The following is a 20,401-nucleotide window of genomic DNA, read 5'->3' on the forward strand; positions in this document are numbered from 1 at the left end:
TACCGAATTCCGACTACTTATCAACAAATTTAAAGAGTATTGTAGCCGTAAAAGCTGAAATTGAGGAATTCCCAAGTTGATATTTGTAACTTTCATATTCTGATTCACATTCAGAATTTGATGGCATCTATTTACATGGAAAAAAATACAATAAAATCAGATTTTAGTATGTTTTGGGTGAATTTAGCTTACTGGTAAATGGCTAAAAAAAAAAAAACAATAAATGTCTAGGTATGTATTTGTATCTCCATCATGGTCCCGCTTCGATCATGCTGCTCCCCTCTTCAGCGTACCCCTCAACTTCAGGGTAGCCAGACTGCTGCTGCTTGCAGAACCTTAAAGAGGGCCAGTAGCTATTGTGTCGCTGTAATCAAGAAAAGCACGAGAATGAAACAAAACGACAGCAGGCGTGGGACAAATAGCGCCGTACAGAACTCACATGGATGAAGCAAAGCGGTGATGTGACGGTCGGGTGGCAGTAGATGTAAAGAGCCACGAGAGCCAGTGCCAGGATTAAGACCAGCGCAGATGCGACACCCGCCAAGACTCCTGTGTTAGCCCAACCTAAACTACCTCTGGGAATCTCCCGCTCCGCATCTGCATGCAAGAAAAAGCTGTTATAGGAGATATATTATGTATTTTGGTGTGCCAAGCTTGTGGTATATTCAAAATGACCCAAGGCTGTAATGGCTGCCAAATGTGCATGAAAGTATTGTGCAAGACTGATTGTGAGTGTGAATGGTTGTTTCTAGGTGCCCTGCGATTAGCTGGCAACCAGTTCAGTGCGTAATCCCGCCTCCTGCCCGAAGATAGCTAGAATCGGCTCCAGCACTCCCCCCAATCCTTGTGAGGATAAGCAACTCAGACACTTAAAAAGTCAATTTTACATTGAATATCCGCTTCAAATAACTTGACTAACACAATAAAGAAATGATTGTACTCACCATCACCATTGCAGTCATTTTGTGACACAAATGACAACGTCACGTTATACGTTTCCGGTGTGATAGAATTTTCCTCTTCGGGGTAATCATCACACTTGGTCCTTTTGCTCTGTTAACCCACACACAAAAACTACTTAAAGACACTCGGGAGCCATGTGCAGGTGTACCTAAAGAAGAGTCTGATGGTCATCGAATAGACGAAAAGGAACATTTGTTACCTCTTCTGAGCAGCCAAACTCCAACCATTCCTGTCTGTATCGATCCATGCCATCCGAACACCTAATACACACCTTGTGTCAATTGCTACGGTGATAGGTGAGTGTGCTGCCCTGCAAGTTTAGCGGCTCACCTCTGGAGTACATTACACCAACTGCAGTCGGAAGTCCGATTCGATGAGATACAACGCTCACAGTTGTCGTGTTGCAGGCAGGCTAAGAAATAGGAGACAAGAACATACTTTGTAAGGTAGCAGATGTCAAATGTCGGGAGAGGGGCGGGCTGATGTAGCCCTGAATGCAGCACTTATTGAAATTGGAAAGAGGTATTATCATTGTTGATTGTTTTTGTTAGTCAGCCCATCAACCTTCGACCTCACCCCAAAAGTCTCATGGAACCTCCTCAACTTAACATTAACAGTGGAAAAAAAATAGTATTTCAACACCCTGCTATATTGCGAGATCTCCCACTTGGAAATCATGGAGGCAGCTGAAATTTTCATTGTAGGTTCATGTCCACTGTGAGAAAGCACACTGAAATTACAATGTATGATTTTTTTAACAAATTATTTGTGCGATACAGCTGCAAATAACTACTTGAACAGCTGAGAAAACCGTTAATGTTAATATTTGGTACAGTAGCCTTTGTTGGCAATTACAGAGGTAAAACGTTTCCTGTAGTTGTTCACCAGGTTTGCACACACTGCAGGAGGGATTTTAGCTCACTCCACACAGATCTTCTCTAGATCAGACAGGTTTCTGGGCTGTCGGTGAGAAACACGGAGTTTCAGCTCCCTCCAAAGATTATCTATTGGGTGTAGGTCTGGAGACAGGCAAGGCTACGCCAGAACCTCGATATGCTTCTTTCAGACCCACTCTTTGGTTTACCTGGCTGTGCTTCAGGTCATTGTCATGTTGAAAGACCCAGGCAGCCACGATCCATCTTCAATGCTCTGACAGAGGGAAAGAGGTTGTTCCCCAAAATCTCACAATATATGGCCGCAGCCATCCTCTCCTTAATACAGTGCAGTTGTCCTCTCCCATGTGCAGAAAAACACCCCCAAAGCATGATGCTACCACCCCCATGCTTCAGAGTAGGCATGCTGTTCTTGGGATGGAACTCATCATTCGTCTTCCTCGAAACATGGTTAGTGGAATCATGACCAATAAGTTCAATTTTGGTCTCATCTGACCACAAAACTTTCTCCCATGACTCATCTGTATCATCCAAATGGTTATTGGCAAACTTGAGACGGGCCTTGACATGTGCTGGTTTAAGCAGGGGAACCTTACGCGCCATCCATTATTTCAAACCATGACGTCTTAGCGTACTACCAAACAGGTGCATCTGATTCAGGATAATACATGCCGTGGTGGTGGACTTTTAAAGGCGGACTAACAGGTCTTTGAGGCTCAGAATTCTATCTGATAAGACAGGTGTTCAAATACCTATTGGCAGCTCTAGCACACAAATCAGTAAAAAAAAATCATTCATTGTGATTTCTGGATTTTTCTTTTCAGATGATCTCTCTCACAGTAGACATGCACCTACGACGAAAATTTCAGACCCAGTCCATGATTTCTCAGTGGGAGAACTTGCAACATAGCACGGTGTTCAAATACTTATTTTCTTCACTGTACATATAGTCACCAAAATTCAACATTGCTTTTAACTACCGGTAGTTCCTATCTTTTTGGGAACATGTTGTGCACATGAACAGAAGCTCTTTAACAAACGAAAGAAAAAAAAACAATCGCCCAACCGTAGTTACCGATTGTCAGTTGTCTTACTAGGCAATGGCGTAAACTCCACCGCAGAGGAGTTGCTGATATTAACAGCGCCGACCTCGATCCGATGGTACTCGTACACAGTCTGCCTCCGTACGCCTGCGAGCGATGGAGACGTCACCATCATCGCAAGTTTGGTTGAAAAGCCACTTCCGGCGCTAACCTTCTGACTGGGATGATTTGACCATGAAGGCATCAGACAGGCCAACCTTCACTGGTGCTTGAGCTAAACCGATGTCACTGGGCGGGAGTGGTATCTGGAAGATGTTCAATGGTAAACTCAAAGAAGTCTTTAAATAATTGGAGGATATTTTCTGAATCTCTATGAAATTCCAAATAATCCATGCACAAAATAAAAATACGTGCATTTGTTCTTCAAATTATACTTGACCTGAAACAAAATGTTGCTTTAGCTGTAGTGAAAGCATTTAAAATACAGTGGTGCTTTGAGATTCACGTATAAATTTTTTGAGATAAGAGAAAATGTGCAATTAAGTCCACCATCTTTCTGCTAAAACACAATGGGAAACATTTTAGACAGACTAATGAATAGCAGCTAAGTGCTAGTGTTATATAACATTAACGAATGGATATATGAAAACAAACTGTCCAACAACATACAGGGAATATAACAAAGTTCAAAGGCATATATTCTTTATTTTTTCGAAAAATGACTAATATTACTGCAGAGTAATTCGTTATTTATAGTAGAAGAGTGAAACCTGACATTGTCGGTTTGCATGAGTGTGCTATAGTCTCATCTGGTAGCCAAGGCGTGCATATCAGAAGTAGTGAATCATGATCCACAAGATTATAAAGTGCTATTTTCCTTATTGATAAACACATTATGTGGCACGGTGAATGAATGGTTAAAGAGGATGCCTCACAGTTCTGTGGTCTGGGGTTGAAATCCCAGCCCTGGCTGTGTGGGTTCTCTCCAGGTACTCTGATTTCTTCCCAAAAACATGCATGGTAGCTGAATTAAAAGCTCTAAATTGGGCACCACTGTACCAAATAATACACAAGTACTCCTTAAAATAGCTATTTTTCCTCTTCCCTGCCTCTTGATGACCAACCTAAACATCAAATGTAACAAGAAAGATGAGTTTCTAATCAGGTTTTATTGGTATGACTTGGTTGATGTCATCTTTGTAACTGTTAAAACACATCAGAGTTGTCAACATATACACAAGTGGTGTAACTAAAAAAGACTTTTCTCGAAAATTAAACCAAAAAAAAAATCTAATGGATAGGTTTCGAACGACGTCACCACAGTCCCAGGAGTCCCTTGTCCGCCGTTTTGTGTGCCTGAAGCAAGGGAAGCGTCAATGTCTTAAAGCGTCAAACGTGTTTTTGTCCACTACGTTTGCATTTGCTTTAAACGACGTCATAACTTTTACACCAAACGGAAAAATTAACAAGAGAAAAAAAACTTCACGGTTCACCTATGTTCTCTGAACTCTAAGACACACAGTATGGCAACCGTGGCAAGGCATGATGGGTAATCGGAAACCTATCCATTCACACTCAAACTCCGGAATGAACCTTGTATCGTACCTCTTTGTAACTGAAAGAAATCATTCCCGTTCTATAAAGTGCGGCTTGGAAGGTGAAGGCCCCCGCCGACTCTTTGCCCACCAGTCGAACGCGCTCCCACTGGACCACAAACACCTCGCCTGAAGGAATCAAGCACAATATCAAAGCACAAACCCACCAAAACCCAGTCAGTCGCACCATCGTCAGGTGCATCGAAATGTAGTGACAACTGCATTGTACCGTTATCCATGTACTGTACTTTGGACTCTTTTGAGTGGCTGGGGTCAAAATTAGCCATCAGTGGTGCGATGTATTGTGTGGATGTCAGCATGCGGTGGGTGAGCTCACCGGTGAAGATAAAGCCTAGATATGAGCAACAGTTAGAAAAGCAACAACAAAATACTTCCAATTAGGGTTGTGCCGTTATACGCGTTCAGATTCTGTTTTTTCAGGTCTCGCAAACAACAAACACAGTGAACTCAGTCTCTACGTAATGTGTGTCTACACAAAAGAAAAGATGTCTTTCTGGAATAGATCTGTAATCTTTAACTCAAGATACATACCAAGCTCATTCTTTTTGCCAAACTGTTAAACCCTCACTGCTCCCAGCAGCATGGTTAAAAGTACAATGGCCCTACAAGTGAACCTTGAGGAATTCCACACAGTTGATCTGACAGTGTTTGGCAAACCGTTCCGACCCTATGTAATCGGGTCAAACCCACAATAAATGTTTTCTGCGGCGCCACCTCTGTCCTTTTGTTTGGTCGTCCCCTGGGAGAAGGGGGTGACCGTATTTGTCAGTTGGTAATCCGGAACCATCTTAATGTTTCTATCTGTTTATCATGCATTTTTTATCTAAATGGTGTTGTTATTTCGTTCCATGTCACACAGTGGGCATGTCAGTGGAGTCACGTATTAAAAAGATTTTTCACAGGCATGACGCTGCGACAAGCCCAACCGGATTTCCAATGTTATCTAGTTTCTTTGTGGAATAGCTCAAGAGTTCATACGGAGGATTTTCTGTTATTCCTTCAGAATAAAAGGACATCGTCTCCAAAAAGGTCCCGGTGTGACGTTCTGAGCGCTCCCGGTGCGGAAAAGTCTCCTTGCGATTAATGCGCCCACCATATGATATTATGTGCAAACCCAGTGAGTCAATGTCCATGATTCTTGTGAAAATCTGAACCAAAAGTTCAAATTGTCATATTCCATGAATGACATGGGTTGAGATATTACAAGCATTTTTGTAAAACTAGTTCCTAAATCGATGTAAATATTGAGCGATTAAATATCGTTTCCCAGTCATTAACGGCCCGATGAGGGTAACCTTAACTACAATATGGCTCGAGGCCAAATTGAGTTTGACACCCCTGGCCGAGGGTTAGGATATAACGTATGTGAGCTCCCTCTATGTAGAAGAAGGGGAACTATGAGACCGGGTGATTTCCCAGCAAGCGTCTTGTACGTACCCAGAGTTCCCCTGTTAGTAACGCATGCGCATTCATCACAACGAGACTTTTCAGCACGGGGGAGCGCTCAGCCCGTCACACCGGTGTCACAGTTTCCTTGGAACCGACCCTACGCAGGAGACCGCCGGTCACACCTACCTCCCGTTGCTATGATAACCTGCCTAAGGTAATGTCCATAAAAGGGGAAGTCGAACGACAGGGCGACTTTCTGCAAAGGCAAGACACACACGCACCAGTCACTTTATTAGGAACAACCAACCTGATCCAATTACCGTATTGTCCGCACTATAAGGCTCACCTAAAAGCCTTTAATTTTCTGAAAAGCCAAGGGTGCGCCTTATAATCCAGTGTGCCTTATGTATGGATCAATATTGAGCCTTTAGTGCAGCTCCATCTCATGGATGCAAAACGTAACCCCAGCCTCTGCTGTAGCGTCTATTCTATGCGCTTTATCGTGCGGACCGCCTTATATATGAAAAAAAAAAACTTTTTTAAATAGGCCATTCATTGAAGGTGTGCCTTTTAATACAGTGCGCCTTATAGTGCAGGAAATACGGTACATCCAATGGAAAAATGTTAAAAAGTATGTTATTTATGGCAACACTAACAGCAAAGCAAAATGCAACAAATGAAAATACATTATTAAATGAATTCCTCGTTGACAAAGTCTGCTTAGAGTGAGCCTTATTATCTCTGCAGAGGCAGTTACTGGAGCTTAGGTGGAGTACACAGAGGCTTGTCCACTGCTATGAATTTTGCACTGACCAAATGCAACACGTTCCTCATGAATCAACACTTTGATTCCCCATGACTTCATCGTCCACACTGAATTCCTCTGGCCTGCTTTTTTTCCCCCCGCATATCTGTTTTGTCTCTTTGTAATTGCCGCACGGATGAACACGCATGACAAACGACTTTCGCAATCCAAAGGGATCATCGTTTGTGTGTCGAGGTGTGTGTTTCCTGCCAACAAGGAGATGGAGCTCTCGGGGGTTTGGCCTCTCGAGCTCAACAGCTGTATTATACCCATCCATTTTCTGAGCCGCTTATCCTCATGAGGGTCGCGGGAGTGCTGGAGCCTATCCCGGCTATCTTCGAGCAGGAGGCGGGGCACATCCTGAAGCGGTTGCCAACCAATCGCAGGGCACACGCGCATTGTTGTATATTTGCGTGTCGAGCCTTCAAATGGCGTGGCGAATCGAGTGCCATCCATCGCAATTTATTTCTCACACTCCACTCACTCTCTGCGCCATGCAAAGCAGCTGCTGCAGCAGGTGGGCCGTCTGTCTTTCTTTAGCAGTTATGTTGTAAAAGCTTCGTAATAACACAATCACTTGCACTTTTCCCTTTCTTGGGAGCCATACTCGGGGCTAATTTGCGGTAAAAAAAACAAAAAACAAAACCTAAACAATGACACTTGAAATATGATATGTGCGGAGAGAATCGCAGCGTAAGAAAGCACAATTGAAAGCGTGTCAGGAAGCACAGTTTGTGAAAGTAATGTTTGTCACAAACTTGCTTGTAAACCAATTTGTTAGTAAAATGAGGTTACGCGAACAGTTTCACAATAATTCCGCCATTTTTTTTCTCCATCTTGTGGAGTGCTGGAGAGTCTGACATCATAGCTCAAGTCATTGCTTGCAAGTCAAGGTAAAAAAAAAAAAATCCCCCAATTGTATTTAAAAGTTAAACTCATCTGTACTTTTTCTTTAGTGTGTCTAATCATTTCGAAAGCAGTTGCAAACTTTTTAAAAATGATCACCGTTCACCTTCTTGCCAGCAAGGTGAAAAGATTTTTACTCATTCTATTATGTTTCATTGTATTTCATGTTGTAAACATTTTTTTTTTTAAAAATTCACCCATTCTTTGGTATACAGCACAGGTGTCAAACTCAAGGCCCAGGGGCCCAGATTCGGCCCACCACATGCTTTTATGTGGCCCGCGGAGGCAAATCTTCAATGTCGAAATCTGTGATTCTTGTGAAAATATATCCCAAGATTTCAAATTGTCATATGTCATAAATGGTAATGTTGAGATATTATGAGCATTTTTGTGTGACCAAACACAAACAATGGTTGAAAAACCCATTACGCTCGATTTCTGATTCCAAAACTAGTTCATAAATTTAATGTGTGAATATGATGAGGCAATTCAAGATTTCTTTGGTTTCAGCAAATTGCCTCTGAGGGCAATTGTAACTGCAATGTGGCCGGGGACAAAAATGAGTTTGACCCCCCTGGTATACAGCCTACATACCACACTTTGAGAGTCACTGTAGTAAATGGAGGCGACACGGTGGTTCAGCTGGTAAAGCATTGGCCTCACAGTTTTGAGGTCCCAGGTTCGACCCCGCCTGTGTGGAGTTTGCATGTTCTCCCTGTGCCTGTGTGGGATTTCTCCAGGCACTCCGGTTTCCTCCCACATCACAAAAACATGCAACATTAATTGGACACTCCAAACTGCCCCTAGGTGTGATTGTGAGATTGGCTGTTTGTCTCGATGTGCCCTGCGATTGGCTGGCAACCAGTTCAGGGTGTACCCCTGCTCCAGCCCGTTGACAGCTGGGATAGGCTCCAGCACTACCCGCGACCCTCATGAGGATAAGCAGCAAAGAAAATGGATGTAGTAAATGATGGGTTTTTTTGTTTTTGTTACAACAAGACTCACTGCGGCCTGCTGGTAGGAATTGGACAAAATGCCGTGCACTCGGACTTGGCCGTGCCCGGGGTCGCTCATGTCCACCCACAGCTCCCGTGTTCTTTGGTCTTCGGGACCCAAGCGCCGCCACGTGTAGTACTTGCCACGATCCTCCTGACAAAACAACAGCCTGGAATGAAGTCGTGGCGTACTATAACACAATATGTGCCTTACAAAAGAGAACTGTGCATAATTCCAAGTAACTTAACTCCATTAACTATTGACTATTACCTAGAGCAGGGGTCGGGAACCTATGGCTCGCGAGCCATACCTGGCTCTTTTGGTGGTTGCATATGTCTCGCGGAGACATACTGTACATGTACATACTGTACATGTGATTTCTGTCGTGCAGTGAAGGTTTGTCCAAGTGGGTTTGCCGTAGTTAGGTGTGGGAGGCAACGCAAATGAAGTAGAGACAGTTTGGCCTAGTGGAGTTGCTGTAGTTTTTGCGTGGTAGTATATGTCCAGAGGTGCAGAAGGGTCTAATGCTGATCGCGTTGGAACAACTGATTATGGAAACGCTTTGACAGAGGTCGCTGAAAGAAAATGTTTAAAATATAATATTTATAGCTCTCTCAGTCGAAAAGGTTCCCGACCCCTGACCTAGAGGTACTTGTAGTGCATGATACTGCTATATGAAATAGCTGAAAAATGAAGACTTACAGTAAGTTTGGTCTCATCACACTGGTATCTATAGATATTAATATTACACTGCTATAGATATTACTGCTCACACTTACCACCACACTGGTCATGTTGTTTGTCAAGGTGTCAATGAACAGTCCTTTGTCCATAATGCCCCGGCGTGTCCTGGCATGTCCCTCTGAGATGTCATTGTAGCTATCCTCTGCCCAAAACACATTAAACTTGTTAGTTTTAGTCTTAAGTCAAACATTGACACAGGACAACACAAAGATCCTGCAAACAGCCCTGTAAAACTTTGACAAGTTAACAGTGATTTTTTTTTTTTTTTGTTTTTGCAAAAGTTGCACTTCATACCACATATTTGAAGCACGGAGCAGTCCAGGATTGTATGTCACACACCAATGGTTACTTTCTAGTTGATGCGGGTCAATTTTAGCAGCAAAACACAGCGGAAAATGCACGCAAGGGCGAGAACCCACAGACATTTTGAGCCTTGCGCAACCTCAGACGCAGACTGAGTCATAGCACACCAAAAAGTATCCCAATGCGAAGTTAGACAACACAGCAGAGAAGCTGTACAGCCTTCCATATTGTGCACACTTTCCAAATGAATTATAAGACTGTCGTGTCCTACTGCATCAAATCCATTTGATGGAAATTTTCCGTCAAACCATTTCATAGTGCTCAACTTCGCTAATTCTATTACAGAAGAGGCATTGTTGGGACCGTAAAGCCATGTAAGTGTATTTAATCATTAACTACACTAATTTCCCCCGTGAAACATGCAGTATATGTATATAAAGTGACATAATTCTGGAAAATTGAAGTATGGTTGAAAATCATCTTTGTTACAACACCTGGTTGACAAGCGGAAAGGTTAAAAAAAAAAAACTCCATGACTTAAAATGATTTCGTTTGTTTTGGATTTTTATCTTTCACCAACTGATGGATGACTGTCCAGGAATTATGAAATTTTGTCACAGCTAATAATACTGACGTAAAAGTGACAATGCATTTACCTTCCACGTATGGCGCTAAAATTCAAATAAAAACGAATATAAAGGTTTGGGCCACTTTAAATGACGCTGCGGGTTGCAATTGGCCCGCGACGCTTGAACGGGCGCAAGTAAATGACGTCATATCAATGACTATAAATACGCCGCCCGGGCGCCCCCTCCCTTTGCGGAGTGTGTTAACTAACCCTAAATTTGTTGTGTCTCCTGTACTGAAAGTTTGCTGTTTTTTTTCCTTGGGCTTTCAGCAAACTACGGGAGGCTACCCAGGAAAGGATTAAGAGCCACAATTACGGGGGAAAAAAAGCCCAGAGAGCTGCACTCCGCCGCGTTCAGGTCCCCGTCGGAAAGCACCGCCGGCGTGCGACGTGGTCAGCCAGGCTGCCGCGAAGAGTTCGCCTCTGCTAACTTTAACTACGGGGAAGAATGATGGCAACTGAACAGATTAACCTGAGCGGGGGTGACACCGCCGAACCGTTCAATGGTCCGGTTCTGGAGCCTAAGCTCAAACATTCTAACTATAACGACTGCAACAAAAGCCTCCAGCTGTTTTAGCTCTAGCAATGGTGCTAGTTAACTTGACGTAGCTGTTAGCGCCTCAACCGCTATGCTATAGTTCACTTTAGTGTTATTTCCCACTACTTTTACGTTTCGTTTCACATACTCAACTTTACTTTGATGCAATTAATATATTTTTTCCGAATTGACCTGGAGAGACTGACTGAAAATAGTTAATATCGTGGCTGTGAGCACGTTACCTAAAGCTACCTGCTCGATGCGCCCTTTGCATTGTTCATTTTTTTTTTTTCCTTTATTGAACATTAAACAGAACAATACAATTCAACGCAGAAGACAATTTGCCAGAGGGGTCAAAAACAAGATTACATTCTACAGAAAAACATGAAAAACTACACAAATTTACCGATTTAATGGCTTTAGCGTTCAAAGAATTCTTAATGATATGAATATACTGTCTAGTTTCATTTTGAAAGAAAATAAAACAAGGATTTTTATTTATACACCTACATTTATGAATATGAAATTTAGCTAGTAAAATTATAAAATTAATCATATAATAGTGTCTGTTTTTAGACGAGGTAAAAGACGTGAAACCAAACAGTATATTTTCAAAACAAAGAGTAAAACTGTTGTCAATAAAAGTAGAAATAAAAATACAAACATCTTTCCAGAAATTATTGGAGACAGGGCAAGACCAAAATAAGTGAAAATTATCTTCAGGGCAGTTTGAACAGAAAGAGCAATCAGTATCAATTTGTTTTTTAAAACGCTGTAAAATAAATATTTTGGAAGGATAAATTTGATGAATTAACTTAAAAGATACTTTTATTTTGTTGTTAATCATATATCTAGTTGGTAAGATCCAGATTCTTTTCCAGTCAAGATTGTGTAATAATTGATTCCAATAAGATGTTATGTGAGGAAGAGACACTATGTCCCTTTGAAATAAAGCACGTATGGAACGATTGTTTTTACGTGTTCTCGAGAAACAAATCCTGCCTACTTCTCTTTTAGATGGATCAAGATGCAAAGGAGCTGGTATTTGGTCCGCTGGGCTTCTAAATAGCAAAGAGACACCAGCAGGAATTGCATTAATGATTATCTTAAATTCGTCAGTAGGGATTAACACATTGTGTTTTGAAGTAAATTCTTCATAAGTAAACAGCAAGCCATTGGAATCAAACAGCTGGTGAACCAGTAGTATATTATGAGAAAACCAGGCAGGGTAAAATAAGGATTTGTTTCTGTATGTTATGTCTTTGTTATTCTATATGTAATATCTGTGCGGAGAGAAGTTATGTTTATATATTAAAGACCATGAGAGAAGCATCTGTTTGTGAAAGTGATAATTTCAATGGGATTTTTTCAATCTTGTAATTGCACAGTAAAAGAAAATGTAGGCCACCTACTTTAGAGAAGACAAAATTTGGTATGAAATTCCAAATGGAGGAGGGGTCTTTAATGAAGTGCTTCAGCCAATTAATTTTAAAAGTATTATTTCATGTTTGAAAGTCTAAAAAATTTAGGCCTCCTTTGTCATGAGTATTCATTACAACCGATTTCTTAATATAGTGAGTTTTATTTTTCCATACGAAGTTAAAGAGCATTTTGTCAATATTTTTTAGAATGTTTTTATTAACACCAAGCAATGAGGCAGCATAGGTGAGCCGGGATATACCTTCAGCTTTAGTTAATAAAGTTCTTCCCCTCAAAGATAAATCCCTTTGCAGCCACTGATTAAGTTTTTTCTGAGTTTTGTCGATAACAGGATTAAAGTTTAAATCACATCTAGTTTCCATATCTTTATTTATAAATATGCCTAAATATGTGACAGTCTTTTACAGGTATATTACAGATTGAAGAGATATTACAAGTCTTGAGGGCAAGTAGTTCACATTTTTTAATGTTTAAGCAGAGCCCAGAGGCAAGAGAAAAAGTGTTAACCACATCAATAGCAAGAGGAATCTGACATCTATTTTTTAAGAAAAGTGTAGTATCATCGCCCAACTGACTTATGAAAATTTCTTTGTCTGCTATTAGAATACCTTTCAATGGGCTGAGCTTAATAGAGTCGGTGAGAAGCTGTGTACAAAGAAGAAAGAGATAGGGTGATATTGGACATCCTTGTCTTACTCCACGTCTAAGAGGAAATCGGGGGGAAGTGCCAGCATGCAGTTTAATAGATGAGTTTCCATTTTTGTACATTGTTCGGACAGCACTTTTGAAAAGTGGGCCAAAATTAAACTTGTCTAGTGCATGGAATATAAAGTTATGTTCAATTGTATCAAAAGCCTTATAGAAATCTAAGAAAAGGATGAAACTTTCGTCTGGACATAGATCTGCATAGTCAATTAAATCAAGAACTAATCTTATGTTGTTGGAAATGTGTCTATTTCTCATAAAACCGGATTGAGTCTCATCAATTATATAATCTAAAACAAATTTCATTCTTCTGGCAAATATTGAGGCAAAAATTTTGTAGTCATTATTTAGTAATGATATTGGGCGCCATTTATCAATAAGAAGTAAATCTTTTTTGGGTTTGGGTGTTAAAGTTATAAGGCCTTGAGTTAAAGTTGGAGGGAGGGATTCATTATGAATTCATTCTGAGAAGAGAGCAAGGAGGAAGGGAGCTAACTGCTTAGAAAAAGCTTTGTAAAATTCGGAAGTAATGCCATCTGTACCTGGGGATTTATTTAATTTAAGATGATCTATTGCTGAGATAATTTCTTGTATTATTAGTGGTTGGTCACAGGACTCTTTCAGGCCGTGATCAATTGACTTAGTGTTTGTGAGAGATACCATAAAGTGGCTGGTGAGGTCTTCACAGTATTTAGAATCATAGAGTTTGGTATAAAAATCAGAGCAGTATTTAGCTATCTTTTTGGGATCGTCTGTGATGTTTCCGTCAATGTTTAGTTTTTGTATAGTATTAAGTTTGCCATGAGATTTTTCAAGCCGGAAAAAATAGGCAGTATTCTGTTCTCCTTCCTCCATCCACCTCCTTCTACTTCTAATAAAAGCCCCCTCAGCTTTCATCCTATATAAATCATCTAATTTAAGTTGTAACTGTATTAAGACATGAGATTCACTTTCAGATAAGTTAGCTCTGTTTTTTTTGTGTCAAAGCCGTTATTTCTGAGATGTTTTCTTCTTCAGCTTTTTTTGCTTTAACAACTGAACTACTGTATGTCCTCAAAAATTTTGATAGTTCGAATTTTAAAAGTTCCCAGTTAGTGCAAAACTTATTTTCAAGTAAGGCTTTTTGCCAGTAATGATCAATTAAAGATAGGATGGTCTTAGAAGCAGCTTCACGTTTAAGAATAGAGCTGTTTAATTTCCAGTAAGAATTCCTACAAGTACGAGGGTTTAGAAGGATTTGTATTGATATTGCTTTATGGTCAGTAAGAGGAGTTGGAATAATATTGACAGTAATGACATTTTTGTCAAATCCATTGGAAATCAGCCAAAAATCTATTCTTGACAAACTAGTGTTAGTTTTATTATTCCAAGTATATAAGGACATTCCAGGATTTTTTTCTCTCCATATGTCAATCAAATCAAATTTATGCATGAACTGTATTAGAGTAGATGCTAATGAGGGATTAGAGCGTGGAGGCCACCTATCTTTGAGACCGTTAAGAGCAATGTTAAAATCACCGCCCATTATTATCTTTGCGCTTGGATATTTAGAGAGCCAATATAGGAAACGAGATTCTAAAACTCCGAATAGGGTATCATTTTCACTTTTTGAATTGTATCCATATATGTTAACTAAGAAAATTATGGTATCATTGGTATTAATAATTATAATAAGAAAGTGACCTTTAGTATCAGCTTCACTGTGCAAGATTTTCCCATTGAAGGAATTATTTAAAACAGCTGTACCTGCTGCTCTTTCTGAACAATGAGATAACCAGATGTCATTGCCCCATTGGGTCTTCCAAAAAGTTGTATCGTTCTTAAGCGAGTTTGTCTCCTGAAAGAAAGAGAAATCAGTTTTTTGTTGTTTTGCAAATAAAAATAAAGCTTTCCTTTTAATGTTTTGTCTTAACCCCCTGACATTAAGAGAAACAACAGAAAAAGACAATGTAACAAAAAAATATACTAAGAACAAGAACTATAGAAAGATAGTTTCAAGTAACGAAGAGGAAAAAAAAATCTCGACCCCTGAGAATTTAAAAATGTACCTATTAACATATAAACCAGTGTTAAACATACCATCAATGAGGTAGAACATATAGAAGTTTAGCAACACTTAAACTTTTAATCCAGAAAAGGACAAGAAGTTAAGTGGGAAGAGATAAAGGTCCAAAATTGTCCTTTGAATTTTAACGCTGCTCCCTTAAAACTTTAGCCATACTTGTGATAACGAGCCCTTGTATTGTCTGTTGTCTTCAGTATTCTACAACCTGTAAAGGCACTTCTGTTCCTCCTCATTCTTCTTCAATTTTCTTTGTCGATCATCCTGAGTGAAGTTGCGTTGAGTTCAGCGACCTTTTAACTGTGAGTGGATGCACCACTGGATGGGGTATTAACCTGCAAACCATCACTATTCTCTGGGCGTGTTTCTTTTCCATCGATGATAACACGGGTGCCTGCAAAGTGAGCCTTTTTCCCATTTTTCCTTGCCGCTTCAATCATTGGCCACAGCTTGTTGCGTATTGCCTTGTCTTCAGCTGTTAGATCTTCAGTAAATCTCAGCTTGTGGTTTTTGAGGTATTCGCTCTTTTTTGCCACTCTCCACAGAAGATCTCTTGTGGATCTGTTTGTGAAGCGGATGATGGTGGTTCTTGGCTGGTTTTGGGAACTCTGGTATTTCCCTAGGCGATGTGTAATGTCAATATTATCTGTAATTTTCTGCTGAGAACCAGGCAACATAGAACAGCAAATGTTGATAACTTTGGCCTTGATGTCTTCTGGGTTGTCTTCAGGGATGCCGTGAAGTCTGAGGTTCCATCTGCGAGTATAACGTTCTGCTTCATTGACCTTTTGCTGCAAGTCTGCAATCTGTTGTTCATATTTTACGCTAGGAGCCTGGACTTCCTTCATGTCAGATTTATGAGATTCAACTTCAGCAAAAGCAAAATCAACTGATTTTTTAAGGGCATCAATGCTCACCGCATTCTTAGTAATCATGCCTTCCAAGTTGTCGGCGCGCACATTGATTGCAGTGAGGATGCTAGCTTGTAGATCAGCTAAAGACATCTCTGCCTTTTGTTTTTTCTCTCTTGGTTTGACTGGAGTATCTGTGGCAGATGGTGGCAGAGGAACTAGATCATCATCATCACCATCGAGCTGGGTTTGCAGACCTGTGCAGTCATAGTCATGGTCCATATTGACCGAAGAAGGATGGGAAGAAGTCTTGGACGTAGCGTTAGCGGAGGAACTCCGAGCCTTGTTCACGTCAAGGGGCACGCCAAAAATCATTCCTTCTTGGTAGGCAACTCCTTTATTCTTGTCTTTGCGCTTTGTTCCTTTATCGCTTTGCATGGTCAAGTTTAGTTAAGTTCGGTACAGTCACTCCGTTGTTTCTTTTGATTTGCCTTGACTTGTTTTTAGCTTAGCTTAAGCTTAGCTGTTTATCGTCCGCCGTGGGGAAAAAATATCCTTTTATAAATTGTGGGACAAGCGTCCCAAAACTCCGGGAGGTTGTTTAAACACTGTTTGTAGACGTTTATAGCCGCATAGTAAAACTCACATAGCAGGAGTAAGGGATAAAGATCCAAAAATGCTCAGCTGCGATAACAAGCGTCTGCCTCGGTCGCCATCTTGGTCGAACCTCCCCCTTTGCATTATTCATGCCTGCTATTTTTTTCAACACATCTAATCCAATAAGAAAAAAGGTCGCAGTCAAAAATTAAGTCTGATTAGTAGATTGCAACTTTTTTGTGGGGGTTTTGTTCAATCAGGGTGGGAGCAACTGCTGGAGATAAATTCCTTGTGTTGTTACGTACTTGGCCAATAAAACTGAATCTGATGAATTTACGCATGTTGACCAAGCACTTTTTTTTTAAAATTCCAAATAAATATACTTTAAGTGCATTATAGCTTTCCTTTTTGCTAATCCCACAAGGAACAGGGTTTTAGTTATCCCAAATCTAAAACTCAAGTCTTATTTCACGATAATGCTTATGACTTGTGTAAGCGGCTACATTTGTTTCTTGTATCTTCCTTCAAAATCTCCACTTGATCATATTAAACAACGGAAATGAACACACTGAAAATATAATTTCGTTGTATGCACACCTTAAAATGACAAAGGATTTTGATTGACATTCTGCAAGATGCTTGACACTAATATCACCTATTTTAGCATTAAAATCCAGAGCTCATAATGGTGGCTTGATGCAATATGGAACTGTTAGTGTGTGGAATCTAGATCATACATCACGATTAAATGTGTAACTTAAATAAGGATCCACCAAGTTATGCCATCCATGAGGTAAGTCTGTGTCGTTGCAAAATTGGGGAGTGGAGCAGATGTTTGAGCATAAAGTAGAGCCTTTCAGTCACGTTGATTAAAATAAATGGAAAATACCCAAAATAAAATGCCGAGGGGCTCAAGATATCTGAGATCCTTCCAGATGGATTAAAAAAGTTAAAATACGCCCAAGCCAAGTGGTTGATGTATTGTCAAGGATTAAGTCCACTGAGTCTGGACTCTGAAGACGCAGAGGTGATGATAAAATTGGTCAACAATAAATCTATTGAGATTGTGCTAAATTAAAACACATTTGATGTGCTGAACCCAAAAATCATTTTTTTCTAAATTAAGTCATGTTTTTGGAGTATTACAACTTTTTTTTTTTTTACAATTTTGGGTATTTTCACTTAATATCAGGGGTTCTCAACCTGAGGTTGCCATTCACCCACTGGTACTTTTATCAATTGATACTTGTATCAATACTGTACTGCATTCAATTTACAGTCAGTAAAGTGAACACTGGCTCAGTAAACTTTCAAAAAAATCTCAAACATTTTTTCAAATCAAACTCAGAAAAATGTATTCAATTTAGGATTAAACTCGGATTTTTTTTTAAAAATAACAGCCTAAAAACCTGACCTGAATAACAAAAAAACTGATATCCTTTTTTAATTCAGCAATGCCAGATTGTCCTAAATCAGTTAAAAATATATATATTATATTTTTTGTAACCGTGGAACAGGAAATAAAGTAAACTGGAGGAGTAACCTCACAGGTTTTGCTTTTTCTTTGGCGGATCAATTGATGTTACCACATTAGATCACCTGTAATGGAAAAAGGGAATTGGCAACACAGAAGCTGGAAAAAGTAATCTAACCCGTATCTACTACAGCCAAGGAAAATGCTACGAAATGAAGAGAATAGGTTGTTGCGAATACATTAATACAATTTCATGGAAGAAATTGTAGAATATTTGATGTTCAGTATGGCTGTTTCCCATGAGGGGAAACAGGGAAAGTGCTGGGAGCAGGTAATTTTTTTTTCTGGCCTCTCTTGTTGAGTCTGTGCTCGGGTTGGGTGTGTCCTCCTCCCACTCTGGAGGAATGGCCATGCACTGATATTGTGGTTCGGCGGTGGTTGCTCCAAAATGAAGTAGCGGAGGTCACTTGTCCATCTCGAACATCTGTGCCATCATTTAAAATCACACGATCCTGAACCGCAAGTGTGTGTAAAAAAAAAAAAAAAAAAACAGGCATAGACTAACAAAGAAGACACTGCGGATGTAAGTTCTACCCTCACAAGCAACAAAAATTAAATTCTATGAAGAAAAAAAAATCTAATTTGGAGTACAATACTTACTTACTTTCTAATACTATTTACAAGGACAAAGACAAAATAATAACTGCATAATATAACAATCATCATGACCAGCATTGTGTTTCAAAACATTTGGAACGCATCATCTTTCCTCAATAAAATACAGAAGTTCAGTAAATCAGTTCCAGCCCCCCCCCCCATTCCCCAAAAACCCCAAATTAGTTTCTTTTTCATGAGAAAAATTCCACTCAGTATTGTATGATAACACATAGTTTCAAAAAAATGTTCTCCGCATAACCTGCAAATACAGAAAATGGAATAACAAAACACAACTGTACATTACATCCCGCGGCCCTTGTGAGGATAAGCAGCTAATAAAATGGATGGATGGAACCGTCCATATAGTATTGTCCTTCCTTGTTCTACCTTGTTGTTCTTCTGTGGGTGGTTAACAAAATACCTTAATGGTGCGTTACCGCCACCAACTGATATTGTCCTTCCACTACAAGGAAGCCGATGTGAATCGAAAACCAGTTCCACTTTTTCAGCTTTGATAGTTCCACACAACAGTATGTCCAGTCCAGAACATTGATAAAGTGTCTTGACGATGGATTTTGGCCCTGGAAGGGGCTTTGATTGGCATAGGAATTTCATAACATGGCCTAAAGGGAGCAACTCTGTTACAGGATGAAGATGAACGATGTACCGATTTTTGAGAAAGCAAAACATCGCTCTTCACGTTCTGATGTAACCAAGTCTCATGCGAGGATGTGATTTCAGCTTTCTGATAACAAAAATGAATCATAGTAAGGCAGTCCAAGCCAAATCCACCGCCAATAGCATTATTGTTCCCTATCATAAGATACAATGCAAATATAGTGATGCCTTGATATCCTATCAAGGCCATAAATATTAGGACGTTGACACAATCATCTTTTGGGCTCTTAACACCACCATGATAGATTTGAAATCAAATGAACAATAAGTTAAAGTTATGTTGCTTGGATCTCAGAGTACCACTGTAAGTCGAGCCCCGGAATTCGCTCACCGGCGAGCGAGCTCACGGCTCCGGCGCTCGGTGGAGCTCACTCATCAGACGCCACGTTATTCCGCCCAAAGGACCATCCGTATATTCAACATTATTTACATTCACAGATTCAAGTATTCCTCCGTCTTCGCGATCAACCGACACTGCTATTCTTTCATCAGATGAGGATAAATCTGATAAATCAGCGCTGGGCATAATGGTGTCCCATGTAATTGAGCATTTAGAACGGCACGTAACACGTCACATCCGCGCACGTAGCTCATGTGACTCGCGAAAATGGCGACGCACCTGAAAATTCGTAATTGGCAATAAAAATCTTCTCAAAACACTATTAAATGAGAGAGGATTTAACATCACATTATCAAGATAGAGTACATATTACATGACCTATTGGATGCATTGTTAATACAAACTAGTGGAATTCCCCTTTAACTTTCCACATTTACAGTTAAAATATGACTTGGAACATGGCCTGTATGCTAAATAAATGTTTTATGATGACAGCAGGACACTGGAATGGATTAGTTCTATTTCTATAGTTCCCAATGGGAAATTACACATTGTTATTTTATTTTTTTGGGGGGGGGTTGGACTAAAGTTTTGATTTAAACTTCCAGCGCAAATGCATGCTGCATGAAGTCAAAATGAACTTTTACATAAGATAAAAGTCAAACTATTCCATCTGGATCGGCTTCAAGGTCGTTTGAAGCGCAATCAGTCTTTAGAGGAGGAACAGTTCACGTTTGTTCATTTTGGCTTGCCTCTACATTGGGGATTATAAT

General features: G+C 40.1%; 1 protein-coding gene across 12 annotated transcripts in view; it reads right to left on the reverse strand.

Moving 5' to 3' along the window:
* Positions 1 to 20,401, reverse strand: part of LOC133514089 (plexin domain-containing protein 1-like) — a 25,510-nt gene continuing 5,109 nt past the window's right edge. For 3 of the 12 annotated variants that reach the window (XM_061845393.1, XM_061845391.1, XM_061845392.1), the window contains exons 3-14: positions 9,391 to 9,497; positions 8,621 to 8,764; positions 6,091 to 6,160; positions 4,724 to 4,846; positions 4,505 to 4,623; positions 3,111 to 3,204; positions 2,951 to 3,046; positions 1,294 to 1,375; positions 1,163 to 1,223; positions 945 to 1,053; positions 440 to 597; positions 1 to 364 (exon numbers count right to left, since the gene is read on the reverse strand). In XM_061845393.1, coding sequence (XP_061701377.1) covers positions 251 to 364; positions 440 to 597; positions 945 to 1,053; positions 1,163 to 1,223; positions 1,294 to 1,375; positions 2,951 to 3,046; positions 3,111 to 3,204; positions 4,505 to 4,623; positions 4,724 to 4,846; positions 6,091 to 6,160; positions 8,621 to 8,764; positions 9,391 to 9,497 — 1,277 coding nt within the window. In that variant the 3' untranslated portion in view covers positions 1 to 250. Of the gene's footprint in view, positions 365 to 439; positions 598 to 944; positions 1,054 to 1,162; positions 1,224 to 1,293; positions 1,376 to 2,950; positions 3,047 to 3,110; positions 3,205 to 4,504; positions 4,624 to 4,723; positions 4,847 to 6,090; positions 6,161 to 8,620; positions 8,765 to 9,390; positions 9,498 to 9,649; positions 9,698 to 10,314; positions 10,337 to 11,066; positions 14,807 to 15,239; positions 15,371 to 16,528; positions 17,062 to 20,401 lie in introns of those variants that run through there. The other 9 variants (XM_061845390.1, XM_061845389.1, XM_061845397.1 and 6 more) reach the window with 9 other exon arrangements.

The sequence above is a fragment of the Syngnathoides biaculeatus genome, chromosome 16 (assembly GCF_019802595.1).
Source record: "Syngnathoides biaculeatus isolate LvHL_M chromosome 16, ASM1980259v1, whole genome shotgun sequence".
Lineage (NCBI taxonomy): Eukaryota > Metazoa > Chordata > Actinopteri > Syngnathiformes > Syngnathidae > Syngnathoides > Syngnathoides biaculeatus.